We start from the raw sequence: 26,596 nt of genomic DNA, 5'->3' as shown, positions 1-26,596 counted from the left end.
GGCCCGGCTTGAGGTGTGTTCGTTGAACGAGGTCGGTAGAAGGATGCGTCACCACTGCCTGAAGAAGTCAGTGTCTTTTGGGTCGCAATGCCTTGAGAGCACATTAGCTTCTTTCACTTGTCCCTGTCGTCCTTCAGCCTAGGGGAAGATGGGCCGTTTTTATTTCCACTGGCGCAGTCAGGCCGGTGCTGTTTCGCACAGTTATGTCCCCCTCGCCGTTAATTTCTTGCTTCCGAAGTGGGGAATGTACCCTCCTTTCCGCATACGAAATTAGCACGTTGCCACCGTCGCCTCCTACTCATCTGCTGCGGCACAGGAGGTAATTAACAGAACTTCTTGTGGGGCAAGATGGTCCATAGCTTTTGAAAGAAATGGCGCAAAAAAGCGCTTGTAGTTGTCTTTCTCGGCCTTTTCGTGTACCTTTTTTTGCGCTATTCGTTTCGAAAGACAGAAGAGGTGCCGCGTGGAATTCCTCGGGGAATTGGTCCGCCCATCTCATTGATACGCACACAGTTCAGTTGTGAGCGGCCTTTGCCGGAGAGGACTGAATTGCGGGGCGTTCTGCTGTTTTCATCTGCGCGTCAGAACTGATAGCGTTTCGAGCTGTTGGTTGGTTATGTGCGCGGTCTTGCACCTTTGCGCTATTCAGGAAACGTGGACAGCCCTTTGGGAGTAGAACACCGCTGGACACTGACATAATATCGATCGGGCAGGACGCTGAATAGTTGTTGTTGCCTTAGTGACATGGCACATACCCACGACGGGGGATGGGCCAGGGTTCAGTGAGGAGGGCTATGGGAAGAGGGTAAACTGCATGGTGCCAAGCTAATGATTGTGCTCTGGGTAATTAGTCAAAGGTTAATTAACGAGGGGAACAAAAAAAAAACGGGAGGCAAGGTCAAAGAAACAGTCGCCTTTTTCTACTTCGTTCAAGGCGCACAGTTCACGGGATGCACACCGCCTTCTCTTGGAAAGAGTGCGTAGGGTCAGTTTGCTCTTCGATGAAGCCTACTTCGCGGATCTTCAACATATGTTCTGCGCCACAGCATGTACTAGCTTTGCTGTTGCTCGTTCGAGACTGTTTTCAACAGGGATCAGTTCGCAGGTACCGCGCTGCGCCCATGCCACGCGACAAAAGTATGCACAAAAGACGAAGAGTGCTCGCGCAGAAATCGCGAGAGCTCGCGCGATCACGCCAGAAGCGTTCAGAACGCGCCACGTTCGCTGCTTGCTGGCCGCACCGCCGGGCTTCGAGCTCATTCCTTGCGAGGTCCGGTCGTGGTTCGTGCCAGCCTACGTCGCGGGGTCCTTGCGGGTCGCGGGCCAAGTTTTTCCTGCCGGTGCTTCGCTTTCCCGAACGGCTTTCGACTTCCGGACGGTTGCTGTTGGGACAGCGCTGCTGCTTCGACCGTCGTCTTCCGGCCTGCGACTGTTGACCGACCTGCTTTTGTACGTGATCTTTTAGCTTACTGCTTGCTTCTCCGCGCTTTTAACAGCAGGCGGGCCGGGGCTAGAACTGCTCCGACGGCTAATGTAGCGAGGCCGCTTCGCTGCGCTTTAGGCCTAGAGGTGGCGCGCGCAGCGGTTATGCACGCTTCTCGCGTGCTCCACGCGAGCGCCCGCTTCGAATGGAGCGCGTTTCTCTTGGGCGGCGACGCGATACTTAAGCACGGTGCTTTGTTTCCAGTGCCGCCAAGCGTTATCGGCGGGAAGGAGTGTGAAGAATGGATGCTTCCGATGAGTTGCCACAAATAAAGACCGAGCCCCTGGAGCTGTCTGACGGGAGGTAAGCGGCACCGAAAAAGCCGTCCTGGTTCTAACAGTACGTATGGACGCGCGCGTTTCTTGTTTTCGGTGTTCCGTGATAATGTTAAGCTGTGGGGCATTTTAAATAATCGGTAACTTGTTTACAGCTAGTTAAAAGAAAGCGCCTCCTCTCCCGCTTGGCGCCTTCCACCTCAGTGGTTGGCTATCGTTCCACGCGCCTGAGGCCAGCAGCACGGGTAGCATCGTAACCGCGCATTCGTATGCCTTTAAAATTGTTTCGCGTACGGTATCTTATAATTATTTGCTTTGCTGAGTACGGACTTGAAGCAGTTTATAGAAACGCTGCTGTTATCACTTGTTCTAAACTAGTACAGTCTTTGCCAAAAGTAATCAGGCCAGACTGCTTCTCAGTCGTATATTGAAGCTATTATGCCAGCCCTCTAGCTCTAAACCTGTCTATGGTAAGGAGAACCCTTGTCCTCACCTTCCAACAACTTTTTGATCTTTAGGGAAGCCGTAGGGGTTCCACTATGCGAATGAGGGGGCAAACTATGCAGCCTCGTTAGTTTTGGCAAAGGATTTGCATGAGCAAGTGCCCCTTTGTGTAATCTATGATCAGCATGCCAAATAACAGCGAGGCTTTAGGGGCAGCTGTTGCTGCTACAGTCGCTTGGGCGAACGCTGTCTCCGCGACGCGCCATCTTTTCCCGACGCTGCTAAGAGCTGCGCGTGCGCTGTAACTGTGGCGCCGCCCGGGGACACCTGGCTGCATTATTCTCCCCTCCACCCACCCCCAATAAAAAAGGAAGCAAAAAAATAAATGTGGATTAGCTCAGCTAATGCATGGATATACAAAGCGAAAGATATCGGCGTTCACTGTGTTCATTGACGCTGGCGTTGACAATGTTCTAGACGGCGATGGCTTTGTGCAAAGGAAGGGCGCATAACTGGCTCCCTGGATAGGTAGACGCCTCATTCGTGCTTTGATTCGTGGTGAGAGAGAGAGAGAGATGTGGAATGAATGAATTAGCACTGACAGCGTTGTGGCTGACATGCGGCACTGCAGCAATACCAAGGCCGCAGCGTTCATTTGGTGATCAATCTCTCGCGATCAACCATTAACTGCATGCGACCTCCCAGGGTGGCAGGGAGGGCGCGCTGCCTATTCAGTGTGCGGAACGCAATCAAAGCAGGCTTTTGACACCAACGTCATGTACATGAAAGCGAGATTGAGGTCTCCACTGACCCATGGAGCTGGTTGTGCGCCTTTCCTTTCGTGAAAATGAACAGCCTTTGCAAAGTTGTCAACGCAGATGAATTCTATGAACGCCGTCGGCTCACTTGTTTTGTTTGGTTTTTGAGGAAAGGAAGTGGCACCAGTAACCGTCTCTCGCATATCTCGGTGGACACCCGAACCTGCCGTAAAGGAGGGAGGGAAAGAAGAGGAAACTGAAAACTGAAAGTTGCATTTTGAGGAAAGGCGCGGCGCTGCGCAATGGGGGAACACCTGTGGCTGGGTGTGACTAGGGAGCGAGAGAGAGAGAAAAGGCGACGGAGTCGGCGGGGGGGGGGGGGGGGGGGGGGAGTCGGCGGCGTGGGTGACGTCACTCGTGCTTGGACATACGCGGGCTCGCGCGAAGCGCGTAGTGAAGCTTTTCGCTTCAAAACGTGGGCGCACTTGGAGCGAACGGGAGTAAGTGAAGCAAGCGAACAAACGATCATGGGCCGCCGAACGGCTGCAGGCAAAAATAAAACAAAAGAAAACGCGGGAGAGGCGCCCGTTAGTGTGTAAAATAAGGCTTCATACGCAGTACGTGCACGACCTCAGGCTGAGGTCGACGGCGCGAACTCGGCAGAGTGCCATCGGGCAGGACTTTGTATGTAACATCCGTTCTGTGATGTGTGATGTGGTGCAGCACACCACTAGGCACTTTTTTCTTCTTAGTCCCTCCTTTATCCCTTCACTTATGGTGGGTTCAGGTGTTGACTGAGATGAGAGACAATTACTCCATTTCCTTTCCTAATAATAATAATAATAATGATAATCGGTTTTCGGGGAAGGGAAATGGGGATATATCTGTCCATATATCTGTCTCATATATCGGGCACCTGAACCCTGCAGTAAGGGAAGGGATAAAGGAGTGAAAGAACAAAGGAAGAGGTGCCGACCACCTGGGAATCTTTAACACAGCACAGTGCATGGGTGCCATAGTGTTTTGCATCCATAAAAATGTAGCTGGTCTTCAACCCAACCCTGAACTCATCATTTCCTTTCCTCAAAAACCGATTTTTTAAAATTTTTTTTCCCTCTTAGGCCCTTCATTCCCTCCTTCTTCCCATCCCTCAGGAGCCCTCATGTCACTTTTTCTTCTCTTACTCCGAACCCGCGGTGGCTCAGTGGTTAAGGCGCTTTGCTACTGATCCTGAGTTCCCGGGTGCGAACCCGACCGCGCCGGCTGCGTTTTTATGGAGGCAAAACTCTAAGGCGCCCGTGTGCTATGGGATGTCAGTGGATGTCAGTGCACGTTAAAGATCCCCAGGTGGTTGAAATTATTCCGGAGGCTTCCACTACAGCACCTCTTTCTTCTTTCACTTCCTCCTTTATCCCTTCCCTTACAGAGCAGTGGCGCTGGGGTTCAGGTGTCCAAACATATATGATGCTGCGCCATTTCCTTTCCCCCAAAAAACAATTATTAATATTATTTTTTTATTATCTCTCACTCCCACCTTCCTCCTTATCCCTTATGGCGGGGAGTGTCAGTTATGGCGCCATTTCGTTTCTTAAAAAAAATTGCAGCCGATTTAGCTGGCCCAATGCCTCGCGTTTCATTTGGTTTGAGGTTTGAGGCTAGGGCTTTAAGGTCAGGCGAAGATTGGCTAATCGGTCTTTATGGGCCTTAGTGGTAGCCCAAAGGTACCTGTGTGCTGTGTGTCAGTGCATGTTAAAGATCCCCAGGTGGTCGAAATTATTCTGGAGACCACTACGGCACCTCTTCTTTTCCTTTCTTCTTTTCACTCACTTCTTTATCCCTGTGCCATCTCCTTACCTCAAAAACCAATTCTCCGGGGCACTGTCAACAGAAGCACACTTCCCAAGACTCTGCCCAGTTAAGAGGTTAACGCGCCCTGACATCACACAGTATGCGGGCATCAACTGCATTTCGCTTCTATGCCCCGCGTTCTCGTGTGCACCAGCCGAGCACCCTAACTGATGAGCCGCCGTGGTGAGCGATTTTGCGATGCCATATGCTAATAGCACATTGCGAGGCACTAGCAGCTGGGACTTGGTGCTTCGTCCTCGTGCTTAGCAGCCATATTTGATGTGTTGGAGCCGTGGAAGGCGTAGCTTAGTTTCACCAGCGTCTGCAAGATTACAGCATCGCCAAACTATCAGCGGCGCGATGGTTTTGTGCATGGCTGGACTGGAGGCAGTGGCGCTCGCTATCGCGTGTCGCCCTATTCCAGCACGAACGTGTTTTGGAGCAAACAGCTTCACTACGCCAGCTGTTCGAGCTATCAGTGGGGTCACAAGTTTGACCTTGAATGCAGCTAGAGGTCAGCGGGGCCATTAGTTTGACCTTGAATGTAGCTAGAGGTCAAACCATGAGCATAACGGGTGGGGCCAACACATGATGTCAGCTGTAGCAGTGACACCAGCGGCTCTCAGGCCAATTATCTTGCCTTTGACCTTGACCTTTGGTCTACTGGGAAAGTGTCTGCTGGCATCGCCTGCGCAGGTCATGAAAGTGGGTTCTGCATTTGATAGAGCAATGCACTTTGATAGAGCGGCAGATGTGCAGATGTGTGTTCCATCACTGCCTTGTGGAGAAGAGGAAAGGAGGCATCCCAGGTGTGCTGCCTACTCCCTCCGCGACATTACACACCTTGAAGGAGCGGCACATGCACAGGGCATCAAAGTGGGTTCTGCATGAAATGCCTGTGCACTTTGATGCGTTCAGCCTAACCCTAGATGTGTTTGATGCGACGCCTGCAGTGAAGCCCGCCAGTTGCTCGACCACAAATGTACCCAGGGAAATGCAGCTTTTCGCTTTCGACCGGGGTTAACCACAGATAAACCGCCAGCAAAATTTTTTGCGACGCCATCTGCTATCGGATGTCCCGAGGCACGAATGGTTGGAATTTGGCCCCATGTCGTCGTGGCTGGCAGCCGAATGCCGTAAACACTGAGCCACTGTGGTGGGCGGTTTTGCGACGCCCCCACGAGTGTTCCGCTATTACGGAAAGGTTCACTACAGGTCGCCTCTTTCTTTGGATAACGATGGTGAGAGACCAGTTGTTACTGATGCTCACTAATTGAACAAATTCTGTCTGCTGATACGACTAATGGCATCATGAAATTTTGTTTAAAAGCATTCACATTAGAATCCTGATTAGTGCAGAAAGTGTCTGGTGTGGCGGCATATGAAGCCTTGGGGAGAGGAGGCAAAGAGGAGAAGGGAAATGGCAAGAGTGAGATGAGAAAGATGGAAGGAGAGGGGCAGGGGGAAGTGGAAAGAGGGTGGTGGTGCTGATAGGGAAAGCTTGGTAGCCAAGCAGTGTTGAGCAGTGGGTGAAGGGGCGAGGAGGTACAGGTTTTCACATTGTGATTGGCGGACTGGATTACTCCACCCACCAGTCAGGGGGGAAACACTAATAACTAGCGTATACTCTGCTGCATGAACCGCATTGCTCATCGGACTTGACATAGAAGCAGGGCGAATGGCAGAGCTGTAGTTGTCTGCTGTTGCTCTCTGACTATAGAGAAACTAAAAAGCAAGAGACTACAGCTTCCAGATCTGAGTGTTGGGCTCAATAAAATACAATCTTGCAAGACATTATCACCTCACGCTCGTACGTTCTATTTCATACCCACAGAAAGCTGCATCCTCGTCCTCCGTTTAGGGACAGTTTTCTATCTCTCTGCAGTCGAAGCTACGTGCACCGAATTATCCGCTTGCAGACCTGTGTTGCTTGCTCATGAGCGCATGTGAAGAGCCTGCTTGTAGAAGTAGATCTGGATGCTTGGTGTATAAAACAGTGCCATTTTATCGCAAGAACTTTGTGCTGCAAATGAAGCGACACCAGGCAAAAGACCGGCGTAACATACTTTCAATGATTGCGCAACACACCGCAAGCCAGGAAGACTAATTTTTCCAAAAAAAAATGGTGGTGGTTTAGCTCTGGTTAAACCTGGAGTGATGCGGTAGCTACAGCTGGCCGAGTGGAACTTGGTCACATGACCAACCACGTGACAAACCACATGATCAGCTTTGGCGCTGCGCCGCCGGCAGCTGCTCCGCACCACGTGACCAACCACGTGACAGCATGGCAGCGCCGCCACTACTATGGCGCTGCCACGTTGAAGGCTCGAAATGCTACTGTAGTGTAGCTATCGCTACAAAAGCAATAGACTGTTGTTACAACGTGCGTTGCCATGCCCCTTGATGCTGAACGGCTTTGGTACGCACACTTCATTCTCTGCACATTTCCTACCTGAAAAATTCACTTGAACACAATGGTGGAATTGATTCGCGACTCAACAATGGGATCGACTGTGTGTTTGCTCAGATAGATATCTTTTCGGCATTTACGTTCCGGTGCACCACCCTGTTCACATGCAGCAGATGTGGGCCTTGCAGTTTACATTACAGTCTCTCTTGGTCTAAAGTAGGATTCGTTCACACCCTTCGACGTTACTCTAAACTTGGCCGTCCCGTCGAGAGACTGTGTGTTGGAACATGGTGCCGCCACCCACCTGTTCTCTCTTGCAGCCATCACTTCGGCCACCTATCTTGAGGCGCAGCAGCTGCGTATCACTGGTGGTGGCACGTGACCATGACGAAACTTTTTTTATGTCGCCAATGATAGTGCCACTCTGTAAATGTAACCTAAATTAGTGAAACAGTGTAGCAGGTCTAGATAACACATCTTGTCTGCAACTGCTTCGAATTTTCACTTTTCATCTATTTCTGTTGCTGCATTGGAGATAAAATGGCTATGCACCTTTATCATTTCACAAGAACAGCATGAAAATCAGTTCAAAAAGCAGCAGCCAAACTTGGATGGCTTCGTGACAGTGTTTGTCCATGCCTCTGCAATTCTAAATTTGTTTACTTGCCTTCTCTGTTGAGCACATTGGAGCCTGGGGTCTTTTGGTCTGGAAGTTGACAGTTGACATGTGTAGCTTCAATTGCAGTGCCATTGAAAGCTGACCCCCAAAAGGAGCATGAGGGTGCAGCTGTCTGTGGTTATGCAAAAAAACGTATGAGCATGGGGTGACAATTATCTGGAAAAGTGCGATTCTCACGAGCCCTGCATGCAGATGTTTGTGTGCCTTCAAAGGTTGAGAGGCTGGTGAAGATAAGATGTAATCAATATCTCTGCAGCACAATGATTTCTTACTGTCCAGTACACGAAGGGCAGAAAAGAATGCAAGATTCATAGTTCCCTAACAAAAACATTTCACCCAGAAATTGCATTTCCTGAGCACTTCGTACAGCTTCCTAGGTTTATTTCTCAACATCGTGCCTAAAAATGTCCATGCTCTAAACAATTGGAGCATTTGAACAATGCAAACTTAAGCATTGGGTTGCTAATAAATGTATTAGGGTGAATGCATTTAATGCATTCAAGCTTTTATTACTTAGTCTTAGATTCCTGAATGCAAAATAACACACAACCTCACAGCCATGTACAGGGTGCATCAAAAGTTCTCAGGCCACAGGGTCTATTCTTGAGCCATGTAGTGGGGAATTTTGTGACACCCCTGAACCTCAATATCTCTTTAATGAGTAGGAGAGGTACCATTCTCACCCTTAAGGACCTTGGTACCTTCAAAGTGTCACCAGAATAGACAGCTGAAAAACGGACCCTGTGGCTTGGGAACTTTTGATGCACCCTGTCCTTGTTTTTGGCATGAAACGTACCTTTGTATTCAAATGTGGCCACACTGTTCTCTTTGTGATGTTTTCCTTCCTTAATAGAATACGTAAGTTGTATTTTTTTTTATATCGCTGGTACATCAACACACTGGCAAAGCAGGCCTGCATCAAAGTAATAAAAATGAGAGTGAACACACATTTGCTCTAATAAACAGTGGAACAGGACAAATTTTGTTCTCTATTTAAAAACCCATGCCACGCATGTATGTCTGGAATTAAAATAATTGAAAAGAGAACTTGTAATATGAATTTTAATGATCTGTGCATGTCTCAAACGACTTGACTTTATAAAATAGATTTTATGCAAAAAAATTCCATAAATTTGTGTCGGGATTCGAACCCCGCGACCCCTTAGCCGCAACGCAGGCACGCAACTGACTAGGCTGTGTAGACATGCTGACATGCTTACTTGGCTGAGGCACAAGGGGGCATGTGTGTGTGGTTTTGAATTAATTTGAAGCTTAGCAATGTGATAATTAGTGGTGTGAACTAGAGATGCTAATTAGGGAAATACTAATTATAATGACATTATGTGCATAAAGTGCAGTGTGGAAGAGTTCAAAGACAACAGTGAGGAAACTATGTTGTGATAATTGTGATAAATGTGTGAGTGTGAACAAAAAAAAACTGATTGTGTGAAGGGAAATTGCTGAAGGGAGCCCTTAACGCTGTCGTATCATACACTTAGAGGTGGAGGCTTAGTGTCCCCCTAATTTTTTGGCCCCTTTGGTGCCTGCCTCCTGTAGCAGCAGCAGCGAGTCCAGTGCTGGGGATGATGAGTGGAGGCCATGCCGGCGCAAGATAGTCCGACGTGTCAACCCTCAGCGTTCACAAGCCACTAAGCTCATGTGGCAGCGAAAGAAGGCTGCCGCACTGCTATTACAACAGCAGCAGCAAGAGGACGAATATGGTACTGGGCCATCATCAGTGTCTGGATTCAGCAGCCATAATCAAGGTGACTCTGCTGCCATTTTGCCCCTGTCATCAGTGGGAACAGATCCTTCAAGCACGGTCTCTGCAAAGCAGTCTGTTTCAACACTGCGGATGCAGCCGCCACAGCTGCCCTTGAGGAAAAGACACATTCAGACCAGGACTTCCGATGATGGGTGCGTGGGATGGATAATATTTTTCAGTACTGTGTAGCACTGTCAATGTTGTGGGCTGTTGCAGGCCTTTGTTATGTGACCAGAAGTTGGTTAGAGCTTCATGATGGGAACCCCACTGCCTGCATCATGATTGTCAACCACATTTTCAAGGAAGGTGTTTGCCTGAGGTTAAAGAAAGCCATTGCCCAGTGATTAACATTGTTTGCTTTAATGCAACAAATAGAAACTTGCTGAGGTGGCCAAGTGACTTGACAGCAATCAGCTGATGACTATAGGGTCCTTTGTATTGAAACGAAAAGCTTCACTACGCTAGGTAAAGCAGTTGTCGCGTAGGCCGGAGAATGACCTTGAAGCAACCTTCAGCCCAACCACGTTAGCAATGTATGACCATATGTGGTACAGTTATGGTGTCGAACCCTTCGCCCTTGACCTATGACCTTTAGTTGACCTTTGACATTGGGTGACCTTTGGGTTGACCTTTTACCTTAAAAACATCCAATAGGGTGATGTGAAGCCATGTGATGACATCCGATGGGGGTATCCCAAGACTATACGATACCATGTCATAGCCACGTGGTCATGTAGGTATATATAAAATGGCTGTCGCGAGCATGTAGCGGAGCTGCCATGGACGAGCCTCAGACGCATAGCAAGCGTCCTTGCTTTTCGCCAAATTCCATGGTTAGCCAACTGCCACTGCCAATTTTTCAGGTTATATTTTTCTCTGAATTTGAGAGGCGTAAAAGTCTGGCGCTTTTTTTTAGCTATACTTAGATTAGAAATTGAGTTATGTGAGAAACTCAATTTCATTTGGCTGTTTTCAGGAAAATCGGACTTGATTAGCCCACTTGGGTTGGCCTGTGACAAGAAAAGTGGGCTGAATGATGAGCACGAATGCACACTGTTCCTACTGGAGATCTGACAACTAGGGATAGAAAAAAAAAGACGAAAAAAAAAGGAAAAGCAGACGTGAAACCACATGCACACAAAAATTAAAAGAAAAATGACAGCACCACACTCTCCAGTTAAGCACCAATTAAGCCATGCCACAGAGAATGAGGATTAAAAGGGGTATAACTGCAAATACCACTGCCACTCTTGAATAAGCACAAGACATACACTATATCTGTGTACGGTTTTCGGCTCCGTGTGTTGGAAAACTATACTTTGTGTAATGAGAATTATCAGCACATACTTGGCTTAGCCCGATATTTAAAAACCCTTTTTCAGGGTGTAAGAATGGGGGAAACCAGGTTTTACCGAGAAACATAGGGCCCAACTTGTAATCCCTCGGGGTATTGTGATTGCTTTTTAAACTAGAGGGTATTGCTCAGTTAAAAAAAATTATAACAATACTTTGCCAAAACACTTCTGACATGAAATGCTTGCTTTGGCAGCTGGCCTGACATACAAGGGAATGAAAAGTGAAAATTGCACCTTCATCGGCATTCCACATCAAAAGGAGAATGTGATGCTGCAGTTCCTCAAATTTACAAGCACTGATCGTTCTGGCATTTGGAGAGGATAAAGTGCACCATATAGTCATTCAAAAGAAGAGAGCATTACTCCTCTTTTTTTGTATTTGTGTTCATATATATCATGCTCTCTCTGCCTTATGAGGGCTTTTATATGCTTTCTTAACGAGAGGGTATTGCTCAGTTAAAAAAAATTGGCAGTGGTTTAGCTCTGGTTAAACCTGAAGTGACGCGATAGCTACATCTGGCCGAGTAGAACTTGGTCATGTGACCAACCACGTGACGACCCACATGATCAGCCACGGCGTTGCACCACTGGCAGCTGCTCCGCACCACGTGACAGCGTGGCGGCGCTGCCACAGTGAAGGCTCGAAATGCTACTGTAATGTAGCTATCACTACAAAAAATATAACAGTAGTTTGCCAAAACACTTCTGACATGGAATACTTGCTTTGGCAGCTTGCCAAAGCAAGCAAAGAGCTTGTAAAAGTTCTCGTCTAGCCTTTCAAGCTTTCAGTCTCTGCTAGACATCACTATCAAGTCAGAAGCTAAATAGACGGGCCCAGCGAAGCATTTTTGATATTCAGGCAATCACGAAGCTCATGTCATGCCTTTCATATATTTTTGTGACCTGTTCATGAATGCACTGCTCTCTTATACAGGGAAACTAGCCATGGATAGCATCTTAATTTGATGATGCTGTTCACAGTAGGCTAATGCCATAAGAGGTACCAAATTTGTACCATGCCTGGTCCTTGATGTGCAATCTACTTTGGTCTATTTGGAGGAGGGCGCGCTTGGCATTAGTGGGGCTGCCTTTTCATCACAGTGGCGGCAGCAGTGGCAGAACTGGTAGCAGCTTGGCCAGGACCAAGCGTATGCCTTCGGTTAGCCTGTGGCGGAAAAGGCTGACCAAGTTCCGCATGACGAGGTTCAGGACTCGCGACCCACTCTCTCGGGCAATCCTGCGCCGAGACACTGCGTCAGTAGGCTGCATGCACCTTTCTGTCTTTCTGCATGCACCTGTCCTGTTGTTTTATTTTCCAATCTGCTTCCAGCATGAGTTTGTGGGCATTTATTCTTGCATGAAGGCCTTCACTACTGCTTTGTGTTGTGCCCTTGCATGAGCATGTCCTTGCCTTATACTATGATGTGCTGTGCTAATGCTATGCTGAGTTCTTTTCAGTGTTTACCTTGCAAATCTTTTCTCTGCATGCTGCTTTTCATGACGGCTTAAGGTGGTCATGCATAAGAGTAGCATGGCCTACACATTTGGGGACTATAGCCATGCATGCTGTATTGCAGCATTCACATTGCTGTGGATTATCGTACACGTGAGAGAAGAGTTCTTTGGCATTTGCGTGGGAACATAACTGTATAAAACATTTGCAATATAACATTTGCTTCCCATAACTGCATTGGATTGCTATTAGACCTTATTGTAACAAATTTTCCCAAGTTGGTGGAACAACTCCGTTAAGCTGGTGGCAGTGGCATTTGTTGCATCAAATTTTTATCTAAATGAAAGGAAGTCCTAGTATGCTAGATCTTCAAGGTGTCTTGCAAATAAATGCATTACTCGCTGTGAAAATATTTATTTCAGGGAAAGTCCTACTGATTCGTTTTGTAACTTGTCATTTTTATGTTTGGTGCTCGCACACATCAAAAATATATAAACACAAAGCAGGAAACATGACAACAATTACACAAAAAATGTAACATGTTCAGTGTGTAAAAAATATCAAGGTACTGTCTTGATTTCTGAAAACTGAAACGTACCCTCCTCTGTCACACGTCATGCCACCTAGTAAATAAATCCATTCAGCTTGTCAAAAGCTCAGCTTTACAAGAGCTTTACAAAAATATCGGGTTGTGTAAGAGCATCTGTACTCGCAAGTAGTTTGCTGCACTGTGGAATCTATGGCAATCTGAACCAGCTGGAACGGTGTGTGCTGCAAGAATGTGTTCCTCCATGCCCGTCCTTCCGCGACTGGTGACTGCATCACTGGGAAGGCAAGAGCACCAATGTGTAGCTGCTGCACGTAGGAGACTTGGCGGATGCCATGTTTACTAATGGCAACGCACCACTTTGCATCAAGCCTCGTGTGGTCTTTCTCTCCCAATTTAAGCAGTGAATGAAATGCTGGCTCTGTTTTTAAGAAAAAATGTCTGAGCCACCCTTCCAACTACTGTAACAACTGCTTGAAAAAAAAAAAATTCAAATTGTCACTTAAGACTGCTAATGTGGTTTGAATGCACCGTCTCATCGTGAGCTCTGTTGTGAGGTTAAAGATTCCTTGTTTTTCTAATGACACACCTACTCATTAGCATACTGCTGTAAGGAAACATACACTAGGTTTACCTTATTCGCCAAGGAGTAACTCGGTTTTCTGGCCTAAGGGTTGGGTGCTCGCCTCGCAGTCTTAGAGTCCTTTGTTTGATTTCCCGCACCTTTGGAAGAAATTTTTCTTTGTTGTAGACGTCAACATTTTGTGCTCTACTGCTGGTGTCATGCAAGACCGTGGTGACATCACTGAGCAATTTCGTGCCATAGACGACAGACGGTGTATGCCTGCTTTTATGCTAATGGTACATATAATGTTTTCACATTAATAACACTTCAAATATTTTAAAGACTATTTGTTGTGTTCCTGCTGCTCTGATTTGTTGTGTTCCTGCTGCTATGATTGGATGAGAGAGCTATAGGTTCCACAGTGCTGCAAACTGCTTTTGAAAAGTATTATAGGCATCGTTGCAAGTAAGAATCTACAAACCTCCCTTAAATATTTTTTCAGAGACCTCTCAGCTTATCTTAAGTCAGCCATTCAATAGTTTGTGTAGGTACCTACCTCTTCCCTGACATAACTTTTTGATTACTTTGGTGGACATCTCTCAAATGTTTGTATGTCAAGAACTGATTGCGAACCCTCATGCACCAGAAATCAAAGTTGTCATAATTAAGTAACACAAAGGGCTTAATCGTGCATCGCATGCAAGATCCTTCCTTAACACAAGTGGACACATATGCGCAAACCAGTTAGCCACTTTGTGCTCTCCATTACTAATGGATGCGGCACTGCTAAAGTTTTCAATAATCACTGTGCGCAACGTAAATGGTATCTGGATTTTTTTTTTGCAAAATTAAACAAAGGTTCTTGAACAGTTATTTGTATTCTGCTGTTTTTTTTTGTCATTAATGTTAGCATGGCATTAATACAAAAGCTATATGAGCATGTCAATGTTATGGTCCAAGATGTCATGCAAATCCTGTTCTTGTGTTCACTACTGTTACTACGAAAGCACTATTCACAACGTACTAACCCCAACCTAGCATTTTGTCTTGTCTTGTGCTCCTTTTCTTGTGACCTTGTGGCGTCATCACTACCTGTCCAGCTGATTGTGAGCAAACTGACCACCGTGGCTGATGGCAGATAGTGCTCTGTCCTGTCAAGTTTGTTTTTGCCTGTGCTGTCTTTCTCAACTTAAAAAACCAATTGCAGTAATGTACCAACTGGCCTGCAAAAACGTCCTCACAAATTAACGATTGGTCGAGAGAGGTTGCTCGTTAAGAGCAACACGGGTCGCACAGTCCCTACCAGTGACTGTGATAGAAACAGCCACCTGCCAATACAGTGGCACATTGCTTAACCACTGCACCACTGAGTTGGTGGTGGTATCGGGACCGCGATCTGTGAATGTTAAGTAGAGAATGATTAATTTTGCATATATGGGTTAAGGCAGAGTAAGTTTAGGTGTCCCCTGATTTTGCAAATAATAATAATAATAATAATAATAATAATAATAATAATAATAATAATAATAATAATAAATACTTTATTGTAGAAAATAAGTACGGTATAGTGAAATAGGCCTGTCAAAGCCTCTAGTGGCATGAGGGACTTGGCCCAGCAAAGTCGGCACACTGACATGCAATATCAAAGCAAAATATGAATAGTGACCAATGTGCAACAGGTTAAGAAAAATAACATCAAGAAATGAAAGTAAACAACAAAGAAACAATGTTACTACAACGGCAATTCAACACACTGTAATATTTTTCACATACAGGAACCATGTTACAGTGAACAAACCATGAGTTTAAACCTTATAAAAATTTGGGGTAACCTACACAGTGTCTGGCTTCTCCGGAAATACCTTTTTGAGGAGCGTGGCACCTCAAAACGAACGGTACTATGCAGGCTTCGGGAAGCTGTATGCCATATTTTGAAATTGCTATCCCGAAAATGCCGCACCACTGCAGTCTGTACTAAGAGTGTCTTGAAGCATGGAAGACCAAGGGCTGTGACAATATTGTCAGGTGCAGAAAAGGAATAATAACAATAATACTGTTCATTTTCCACCATGCAGTACATGGTGGCAGGGTACAGTACATGTACTATCGCGGTCAATATGAGCTACACCGCTAGAGTGCCCGGACAGGTTGTGGTGTGGTGTAGCTCATACTGAGCCCGATAGTGCATACAGTACATGTACTCGGTTTAACTACAATAAACACCTACCACTTTTAACCTGTCTGGCTCTGCTTTTCCTGCTGTGCAGTAACCAGCTTGCCTAAACTGCCACCTTCATGTGTCCTTGAATGGCAAAATTACCATATTTTTTTTATGCCTGCTGTTAACATACATGGCAACATATATTAACATGGCAACATATATTCAAAGGATGTATAACTCTGTGTGTGAAGAAAATGTCTGTGTACTACCTTGATTTCTGTAGCTACAACATATCGTTTGCAGGGAAAAACAAAAATCAAGGTTTGACCTTCCAGGCACATAATTTTTAGACAGCAAATTCCTCTCAGCGGTGATCCAAGCTGAGGTAGAGTATGGTCACTGTGGTGTGTTGTGCAGCAGATACTTAAGAGCTCTCATAGTCAGTTTTGCTGAAGTTTCAGGGCTCTGGCAATCAGCAGGACTTATTAATAACAGTGACACTTTTAGTTACTTTAGACAAGTCCTACAGGCCAGTTTCGTATGCATAGAGTGTTTCATGCCTGATGCATGTGCACTCAAGGGAATGGGTCTAACCATACATGACTCAGCAATTTCCTTGAGGCTGCAGGACATGTGAAAGGCTTTAGATGAGAGCATCAATGTTTTGTTCACTTTGGCAGCTTATAAAGGTTGAGGCTGTCTGTGAAGATTACCCTCAGGTACTTGCCCCATGTCATATGTTGTAGTAAGGAAAATGCATTCTTTTTTGGTAAAACAAAAGCAACTATATTTAGACTCATTCAAACCTTTGTGAAGGGTTTTGCGTTGAGCAGAAGTTTTGTTTAAATACATCTTGAAAAATTTCACTGTATTTCGCTCAGTTTTAGTGAGAAATGATGAGATTGTCTGCTTAAATTGTGACCTTCAGTTCTGTGTTGTGCAGTGTCATAAAACTAGGAAAAGAAATGGCCCAAAAACAAAACCTGCAACCCGCCCGTGATCTGTAAGTTTATTGACCAGTATATAGGATCAGGCAGTTTTAGGTTCTAGTAGTTGTGTATTGAAGAGGAGTGAATCAAGTAACTGCCTTCCTGAAATATAGGAAAAACAATTGGCGGTTGAGCTGTGTTCAACTGTAGGTCACATATTTTATTAGTTTATTTGAAGAAAGGACAGTGTGGTACCCATGCTTTGAAGAGTAGCTAGAATTACCTATGCTAGAGTGAGTAAAGATTCGACTACAAATCTGCATAGTGCCAAGAAAAACAAATTATCCAAAAGGCAGCTTTTGTTTGTTGCCATGCTCTGAACCAGAAGCATGAAACATCGGTGCCAAAGGTAGCATGACAATAGTGACTGGATCTTGTGCCAACTTGGGAGAGCATCGCAAACGGCCAGTAAATGAACATTGTCAGGTGCAGGACCTTCCAAGCAGGTACGGGCCCATAAGGCCTTGGACATAGCACATTTTTAATTAAACTTATTATGCTGCATCAAGTACCCTCTCTGCAATTGTAATTTTTAGTGATGAAATTCAAATTGCACGGCAGGTGCACACTATAGCTCCTGCAGTTTTCAAAGTCATTCAAATTCATGCAGTATGTAAATACATTGTGCTGGTGTTTTTTTTTATATATATACGAGAGGGTGACCAATCGATTCTGGCATACTTTTCAGCAGGTTCTCCATGTGTTGGTCAGACACCACACTGGGATCATCACTTGCTGGAAAGTCGTCTGTGAGAACGGAAGACAGCCGCTCCAATGGCAGCCATCCTGCTTCACGTGGTGGGCTCAAGGCTTATCACCACGTCACCTGTCAAAGGTGAGCTTGGCATACGTGCAGCTAGCAAAGCGTTATGCATAAAAGTACCAAACATTTTTTTTTCTTTTTACAATGCCTTTTACTTTCTTTTTGAAACTTTGGATAAAGAGAGTGGCCTGGTGTAAGGAGCTTTTTATTATTATTTTTTAGTTGTAAATTTGTGCATACTACCTATCTGACTTCCTTTGCATTTTTCTGGTAGCATTTGCCTCAAACTGTAGTCTATTTCACTGATAAGGCTTAAAAAATGTTTCTGTAGAAACAATTGCCCATTCGTCCCAAATAGTGGTTGCAAAGTGTCATAGCATTGCCTGCATTATTAGAGAAGCAATTCAACTTCAGCAGTTGCCTTGGTTGTTTGAAATCTGTGATTAAGTGCTGTTCACTACCTGTTTGCGGAGAAGGAAGCACAGCAGCCGATTTGGCATGGCAGATAGTGCCACATGAATTATGTGGACAAGTGAATTGCATCATTGCTGCTTCGCTTGGCAGGTAGAACTGCCTGCAGGATCTGCTGCTTTGCTTGCTTCTTTGCAAATGAGTCGGTGGCATTTTGTCAACGATTCCAGATGGCAGAGATTAAGTTACTTATCAGAGTAAGTTGAGAGTGTGCTACTTTTCGTGGTATATTAGAACATGAGTAGGGCAGTAGTTTGCATCCTGGAATTTTTTAATATCTACCAGCTAAAAATTGAAAATCCTGTAGAATTTTCTTTTTGCTCACCTGAACCTGTATATTAAACAAATTGCAATGAGTGCCCAAAATATGCATGAGCACTGCATATGTTGATTTTTTTTTTCATACCTTAAGCTTCAGAAGGTTGTCGAGCATCGTAAAATTGTGCATTTTACTAAAGTGTTTCAGGCAGTCACACAGAATGGTTTGGAACCTTGACTGTTCCTTGGCACATTGCTGATGTATTTGGCTTTGAAAAGAAACTTGTACAAAACCATGGGAACTTAACCTGCTAGGATTTTGGCAATCTTGTCTGCTGCTAGACTTGAAAGTTGTCACAACTACTGTTGCACATGATCTTGAATACTGAAGATTTAGTTCAACACATGCTCCACTGGCAGTATATGTGCATCAAAGAATCGCGGTTGGGGTTGACTGTCCACTAAGCCTGTTTGTGAGTGCCTTAATGCTTTTCATGCCTTTCACACTGGAAAGTAAGTGTTCTTATTGTTTCATTCCTGTTGAATGTTGCTTGTGCAGTGCTACCACTACTACTGCTGCTGCTAGTACTGCCAGTGTGGCCTCTACTCCCACTGTCACTGCCACTGCCACTACCGCTGCTGCTGCTGCTGCTGTTGCCACCGCTGTTGCTGCTGGCAGCTCGAGAACTGGGGCAGAAGTGCCGATTAGTCAGCCGGTCATTAATGGAGGAAATGCGAGGCTTGGGCTGGCACGGGCATGCCGGCCCAAGGTGCTCAAGGAGGAGCCTACATCGTCCTCCGAGCACTCTGATGATGACTGCGCAGCTGCTTCACTTGCTAGGAGGTGAGAAACAACTCTGCACGTTGGGTTTCCTTTTTGTGGGCTGCAAAGTTTGCTTGACTTCGTGCCCACACGGTTTACACAGTGAGCCGGCACTAGCACACTGGCTCTCTGTGCAAAAAAAAAAAAAAAAATGGTTGACATTGAACTAGAATTGATATGGCCTTACGCTCACACTGCATAATTTACTACAGTACTTGAATGAGTGTTTCCCAAATCTAAGGAGCCCTTTGAGGGTTACTAAGAACATGTGAAGCTAATTTCAATGCCGTCATGCAGTGTAGTGCAATGGAGCTACAGGCACTCGGCATTTGTGTGCAATGCAGTTGATTTCAAATATATCAGACAAGGATATGTCTTTTATTGTTTACATTGAAATTCCGTGCAAAAGTGTAGCACTATTCTTTGCATTTGGTTATCAAAGTCCCACTCTGTGGAACATTTGATACATTAAATGGCATGTGGAGCTGGGTCAGCTGCGTGGCCTTGACACCTGCTGGAAGTGATAGCCACACGTAGGTGGTGTAAAACCGCATGTTCACAAGAATGTGGAGTATGGTTGAGGGTAGCCTTGTACTAGATTTCTCGAAGTGGCAAAATTTTCCGTAATTTTACTTGAAACTGGCAGTTCTCCCAACATGGGGATTTCTCCGTGTATTTTCTGTTCTGTTTAGGTATGAACACCTGGCTAGCTCTCCTGTGAGACAGTTGCTGGAAGGAGGGCCCAGGCTGAGACCAAGGCTGATGCGGACTGTTCCGCCACAGTTGGGTGAGCAAGAGTAAGGGCATCATTCTTCTTTCTGTGTGTGCAAGTCTTCCTAAGAACCCATTTCCACAGGCTTGTCCTCAATGTGAACTCTTCGAGCGACTGGGCTTTGTGCTACCGCTGCTGCTGCTGCTGCTCTTGCCACTGCTGTTGCTGCTGGCACCACATTATTGCGACACTCTCCACAGACCTGCTGTTTCTATGTGGGGTGTTCAGTATATGGTATTGCCTCCTGGTCTGTAACATAACTGATTGAAGTGAAGGATGTTGCGATGAAAAGAAACCTAGATGTTGCAGATTCGGATGGATGCTTTCATTTTTCAGCTGGCAATATCAAAGCAGTCTCAAGAAAAATGTTAGCCTACATGGATGTGCGGTTAAAACAATGTGCCGTAATATAATTTTTGTCAGCGGAAAGTGTTCCACTTATTAATATTCACTGCCAATTGAGTTGCGTTTATGGGGGGGCATGTGCTGACATTAGCAGAGTCAGGAGGTGGGTAAGAACTGTATGGACATAATCAGTCATGCATATGCAGTCATAGTCATAATTAAGTCTGCTAATATTCTGCGCTGGAAGGTTTTAAAGATTCTGCACTATTCCGCAATAGTTGCAGACTTTCACACAGCAGTGGCTGCCAAGGTGACTGCTTCATGTTTCATGCTGCTTATTTTTGTGCCTGTTTGTCCTTTTTCTTTTACTTCCTTAACCTCGCGGCTTTCACTGCCATCTTTCTCAACGGTATGCGCCGTTTTTTTTTCCACGTTTGTAGCAATTCTTTCTTGCTGGTACACGTGGCGTGCTTTTCCAGAGTCGTCGAGAAGTTGCCTTTTCATTGTGTCGCATAAGCGCGGTGGGTGTGCTCAACGTGGGTGTCCTGAAGAGAAGGAGTTGATTATTGGGGAAAAACTTGTTATAGTTGTGAAAATGCGGTAATATTACTCTTGACAAGCTAATCTGCTAGAAGTGTGCGGGCGTGTTTCTGCCAAAGCTACAGCACTTGACGTGCTAGCTTGAGCAGTTTTAACACTTCTTTTTGGGCGAGTTGGTGCATACTTGATTTGAAGAAAATAGCGCCAGTGCATGTAAACCACAAAAAGACAAGGACGAGATACAAAGCGCGAGACACATAGCGCTTTGTGTCTCGTCCTTGTCTTTTCGTGGTTTGCATGCTCTGGCGCTATTTTCTTCAAATCTAGCTTGAGCAGATGGGGCAGTAAGCACGTCAAGGCCTTAGCATAAGTTTGTTCATTACCAGATTCTATGTGTGAATAAAATGTAGATGATAAAATTAATCACATTCCCATCATTCTATTATCCTGACTTGTTTTGTTTGCACGAATCCAACATAGCAGTAAAATAAAAGAATGTCGCTCTTAACACAAACTTCGCCAAATTATATGAAACTGGGGGCCTTAGACATAATATGGAGCACTCTTTGATCATCGGGTTCCTCTCGTGCCCTGCCTAGCAAAAATTAGATGCTGCTTGATACATGTGGTGGCAAACGCCTCTGACATGCTTTTGTATAAAGGGAAGAAACTATCTTTTCAACTTGTAACGCATTGAGTTAATTTAGGAAGCCAAAGTGTGCTCTGTATCATTCTGGCTGCAACTGTGCATTCTCTATACCGTGCTAAAAGAATTTTCCTAAAGTCTGCTCATAAACCATGTTATTGTGACACTCTCCACAGACCTGCTGTTTCTATGTGGGGTGTTCTGTATATATTGCCTCCTGGTCTGTAACATAACTGGTTGAAGTGAAAGATGTTGCGATGAAAAGAAACCTAGATGTTTAGGATTCGGATGGATGTTTTCGTTTTTCAGCTGGCAATACTGATATCAAAGCAGTCTCAAGAAAAATGTTAGCCTACATGGATGTGCGGTTAAAACAATGTGCCGTAATATAATTTTTGTCAGCAGAAAGTGTTCCATTTATTGATATTCACTGCCAATTGAGTTGCATTTATGGGGGGGCGTGTGTTGACATTAGCAGAGTCAAGAGGTGGGTAAGAACTGTATGGACAGAATACCCAACCACATAGAGTATGCATAACAAGGACTGCAGTGGATACCCGCTGTCTGCATCCACCCCAGAGCTCGTGATGCATGTGGGCGAGTTCATTCGTGGGGATCGTTGCTTTAAGCAGAGGGCGTTTTTAGCGTATCGCTTGGAACTGTGAACCAAATCGTAAATGGCAGTCTTGGGTTTAAAGAAGTGTGTTCCAGGTGGGTGCCTCGTCAGCTGAAAGTCGACATGAAACAAGCCCGACTGGATACTTTTCAGCAAAATTTTGCATGTTACGAAGCAGAGGGAGATGCATTCCTCAATGAAATTGTCACTGGTGATGAGTCAAGGGCTCATCACTATGACCCAGAAACCAAACGCCAGAGCATACAGTACAGGCATCAGAGCTCCCCTTCTCACAAGAAGTTCGACACAGCCATCACCTGGCAAACTCATGGTCGCTATCTTTTGGGACAGTGACAGTGTGGTTTTGGTTGAATTTCTGGAGCATGGCGCAACTCTCAACTCAGCATGCTATGTGCAGATGTTGAAGTCTCGTACACGTCTGCGCAGAGTTCGTCCGCAAAAAAAATTAAGCAGTGTCTTAGCTCTGGTTAAGCCTGGATATACAAGCGAAAAGCTTGTAATGGCATGTCTTTTGATTTTCCTCTTCTCACTCTCTTGTTTCCTCTTCCTACTCGTTTGGCTGCTGCTGGCTGAAGATGCGGCCAAGACACGCTTTTCGGCTTCTTCCCGGCGTCGTTTAGCAAGGCGTATTTCCCGTTGTTCAGGCGTTTCAGCTGCACATTTAGCTCTGGCTTTATCATTTTTTCGCTATTGTGCAGCCAACTCCCAAGTGAGTACTTCTGGATCGGACGAGTTTAGTTTCTCAGTTTTTCTGCGTAATCTAGCAGCAGCCGCACTCTCCTTCCCTTCAATGTCGAGTGCGCACGCCTATTCTCTGGCAAGCGCATTATTAGCCTCCTTGCGCATGCACATGATGCACATGTGCAGTAGCGCGCAGCTATGCCAAAAGGTCAGGCGACGGAGTCGGCAGCGGCGAGGAGTGACCACCTGTGCGGCGTGTGATGTCACTCGTGTTCGCGCATGTGCATAACTCACCAGTTCGGCTCACGCGAAGCTCTGCTCTGACCGGCGTAGTGAAGCTTTTCGCTTCAAAAGATGATCATTCAGCATGACAACGCTCAGCCACGCACAAGTCTCGAGACAACTGCCGCTTTGGAGAAGCTGCAATTCAGGGACGTTCTGCCTCACTTACCCGATAGTCCGGTTCTAACGCCTTGGGGCTTTTGGCTGTTCCCGAAGCTTTGAAGGGCAGGTGCTTCGCGCTCGATGAAGAGGTCTTCAATGCAGTGCATAGTTGGTGTCGTCAGCAGCTGGCCTCATTCATCTTGATGGCATGCAAGCACTAGTGCATCGATGGCGGAACTGTTTTCACGTCTGTCGGGGCTATGTCAAAAAATGAATTGTTCCTCCCAAAGGAGACATTTCAGGCTGTCTTTTGATTGTAAGATCTTTCATTTTCACCAATTATTAAATTGCAGACCAGGAGGCAGAATACATTGAACAACCCTCGTAAATAACATGAGCTAGAGGCCTGCGGATGGTTGTGATGTATGGAATGTGTATCGACTTTAGGATTCCGCTGCCCCCTGCAACAGATCAGTGAGGACTTTATTAATTCCTTTTAGGTTTTGTGTGGCCCACTCCAGCCCGATCAAGATTGAAGATGAGCCGCACAGGAGCCAAGCAATGATGACAGTGCCGCACCATCTGTACAGAGGCAACTCTGGCCTTAAAAGTGAACTGCTGGTGCAGGGGCAGAGGTATGTGACCTGCACCAGCACTGTGCCATGCCTCTTAGAACAGTACACTAGACTAGATGAGCAGGGTGATTCATACTTATGGCTAATTCAAAGAAATTTCAAAATTTTACCTGATCTGGTTTGTTTTTAATGTATTCTAAACTAACTGCTACCTAGCTTAATACTGATCTGGTTTGTTTTTAATGTATTCTAAACTAACTGCTACCTAGCTTAATACATATGTTTAACAGAGAATGTGTTACATGCCTGGTCTCTAAAGAGTTTTCTGTATGTCGTGGAAACCCTGGACAAATCCAGAACAAAAAAGCGCAGCACTGGTTAGAACTGAGCCCACTCCTGCAGAGTCTTCTGGTGCACGAAACAAACACCATACCAACCGGCTACAAGGACTGGGCGAACGTGCAGCAAACAAGTATAACCATACTGAAAATAAAGTAGCGACAGTGGCATTCTTTGCAGTGCATAGAATGCCATTGGTGTGCTTTCAGATGCATGGGGTGCTAAGACTTCAACTACTCAAAGGCACTGCTTTCAACATGCTGCTGGCTGCAACTACATGTGCCTTGCAGCAGCAGCAGAACAAGCACCGCCACCAAGAGTGGCGGTGAAGAAATTGCCAGCAAATTACTTGCTTGCCATAGAGAACAGAGCGTAACTGCAGCACATCATTCTGCACTGTTCTGTATGGCAGAACTCTCTCAACATCGTAAAGCAGGGGTTAGTGCCAGCACAGTGCAGCAATGAAGCAAAGATGGTGAGAGCTCAGATGTTTGGCTGCAGAGGCCTCAAGGCACACTGCTTGCTTGGGAGTACATTTGTTGGCCTAGGTTTTTTCAGTGAGCACCCAGCTTCCTGCTCTGTCTGGCTTAAAAAATTTAGTTTTAAATGCATGTTTAGAAAAGGCAGTGCCCTATTGATATCTCTCTTCAGCCTTGTGGCCAGTTGGAGACTGAACAAATTAAATCCTTTCATGTGTACTGTTTGCTGCAGCCATTTTCTAGTTTCCAAAATTAAATCGGTATGTGCAGGCATGCTTAAAGTAAATGGGTCTTGGGTCATATTTAATTGGATTTTTTATACATAAAACATGGAATATTTGCATTTCCTTTGGTAAAGCCACATCCTGTAGTGGAATGTGTGCCTAAATGCTGGATTATCAAGTTGACTCTAGGCTTGTGCATTGTGCTGTTTATTGCAATTACTGGATGGCACATGATGGGCTCAAATTTTGGTTATACAGTCAAACCTCGTTATAACGAACACGGATATTGCAAATTATTGGTGTATTGATCTGTTCCTAAATTTAACCAACATGCATTTTTACTTTATATATATATTGAACATGGTTTGCCATAAAACTGTTATACCGAACTGCCGAGCACCAAGCTATGCCCAGTCTGATGGCAGGCGGCAGGTTTGCATCACTACACGGGTGACTGATAATGGTGCGGCAAGCGTTTGCGCCACTGTTCTCACTTTATCTCGCATTTGCCAACAGTGCCACAGATTTTGCGGAAAGGACAGCTAGTAGCCACATGGCTGGCATCCATTTGTGCCTCTTGCACCCATCAATAGTGCCCCGGAACCAGTGACATGGTCAGTTGTAGATATCTAGCAGCCATCCTCTGCTCATATTGACTGTCATGAAGGAGAGGTAGTGAAAACAGCAATAGCTCTTATCCTGGCATCCGATTTTTTACGGGACACTGCTATTATGTTACTGAGCCACCATGGCTGGCGTGTGACGTGCCGCCGCCGCCACCGCGTGCTGTGGTGCTGTGCGAGGAAGCGACCTAACAAGCACTTGCCGCTGGGTTTTTGTGGCCTACAATCGTCGCGAGGGGCTTTGAAAAGGTGCTAAAACTATGGAAACTGTCTCTCCCAGTTCCTGTTCTTTCACTTACTAAATCTCACTTCTTCAGCATGAGTTTGTCTAAATTTTATATTACAAATTTCGGCTGTATCGAACTATTTTTTTTATTTTTTACCTATTCGCTATAACGAAGTTTCACTGCACTAAAGCAGTGCCTAAAAAACTTGGTAGTCACCCACAGAACACATAGTTGTAGTATTAGTAGGAGTAATCACCACAACCATGGGCACTGACTGTTATGTTGTGTTTTTTCACATTCTAGTCTGTATTATTGCCAGTGTTTTTAAACAGTATTTGTGCTCAAAATAATCATGTTTTGTCACCAAAGCTATGGGTTACACAGTAGCCAGTGAAGGTCTATCACAGCAGCCAGTGAAGGTCTATCACAGCAGCCAGTGATAGACAGACCTGTGTCGTCCGCCTGCAGATGCGTCGCACGACTTGGGCATGTAAGCAAGCGGTTAGAACCACAAACATTCAGCAGGTCGAGTAGAGGACAAATGCCTCTTGGACGCTGCCCACAAACTCGCGGCTCAACAAGATGAAGTTGGTGCCCAAACATCTCGTGCCACAAAGCACTCATTGAACCCTCCCGTAACAGAAACACAGTCGGCATAGCGTCATGCATGGTGTCACCGTTGCGTTAATCATTTTGTGAACCAGCTAGCGATGGTCACTCATCGTACCCTTCGGGTAAGTGGCTTTATTTTTTTTTCTGCACAGTCTTAACAAGGAAAGTTTGCAATGCAACCTTGGGTTCATATAGATGTGCTCGCCCATCACATTCCAGTATTGTTAGCGTGCAGGGGCTAAGGAATGCAGTACTCAAATTTGATTTTTTTAAAGAATAATGTAAGTCATTAACAAACATTAAACATTGCATGGAATTTGCCCCCATCCAGCAAATAATTTGAGTTTCCTCTTTAATGGTTGTTTCAACAATCAGGTAATGTCTTACATACAAGAACACTTAGTGATGGGAGGCATACAAAAATTACAATATGATCATTACTTTGCTTTACTGTGCGATGTGAGT

General features: G+C 45.5%; 1 protein-coding gene across 3 annotated transcripts in view; it reads left to right on the top strand.

Moving 5' to 3' along the window:
- LOC144125879 (uncharacterized) overlaps nucleotides 1-26,596 on the top strand; it is a 61,593-nt gene that overhangs the window by 15,916 nt on the left and 19,081 nt on the right. For 2 of the 3 annotated variants that reach the window (XM_077659655.1, XM_077659656.1), the window contains 5 exons: nucleotides 9,455-9,814; nucleotides 17,424-17,567; nucleotides 18,784-19,068; nucleotides 19,740-19,844; nucleotides 23,553-23,687. In XM_077659655.1, coding sequence (XP_077515781.1) covers nucleotides 9,455-9,814; nucleotides 17,424-17,567; nucleotides 18,784-19,068; nucleotides 19,740-19,844; nucleotides 23,553-23,687 — 1,029 coding nt within the window. Of the gene's footprint in view, nucleotides 1-1,422; nucleotides 1,450-1,687; nucleotides 1,787-9,454; nucleotides 9,815-12,118; nucleotides 12,272-17,423; nucleotides 17,568-18,783; nucleotides 19,069-19,739; nucleotides 19,845-23,552; nucleotides 23,688-26,596 lie in introns of those variants that run through there. The other variant, XM_077659654.1, reaches the window with a different exon arrangement.

The sequence above is a fragment of the Amblyomma americanum genome, chromosome 3 (genome assembly GCF_052857255.1).
Source record: "Amblyomma americanum isolate KBUSLIRL-KWMA chromosome 3, ASM5285725v1, whole genome shotgun sequence".
In the NCBI taxonomy this organism is placed as follows: Eukaryota; Metazoa; Arthropoda; class Arachnida; order Ixodida; family Ixodidae; genus Amblyomma; species Amblyomma americanum.
This window is presented reverse-complemented; position numbering and strand designations above follow the sequence as displayed.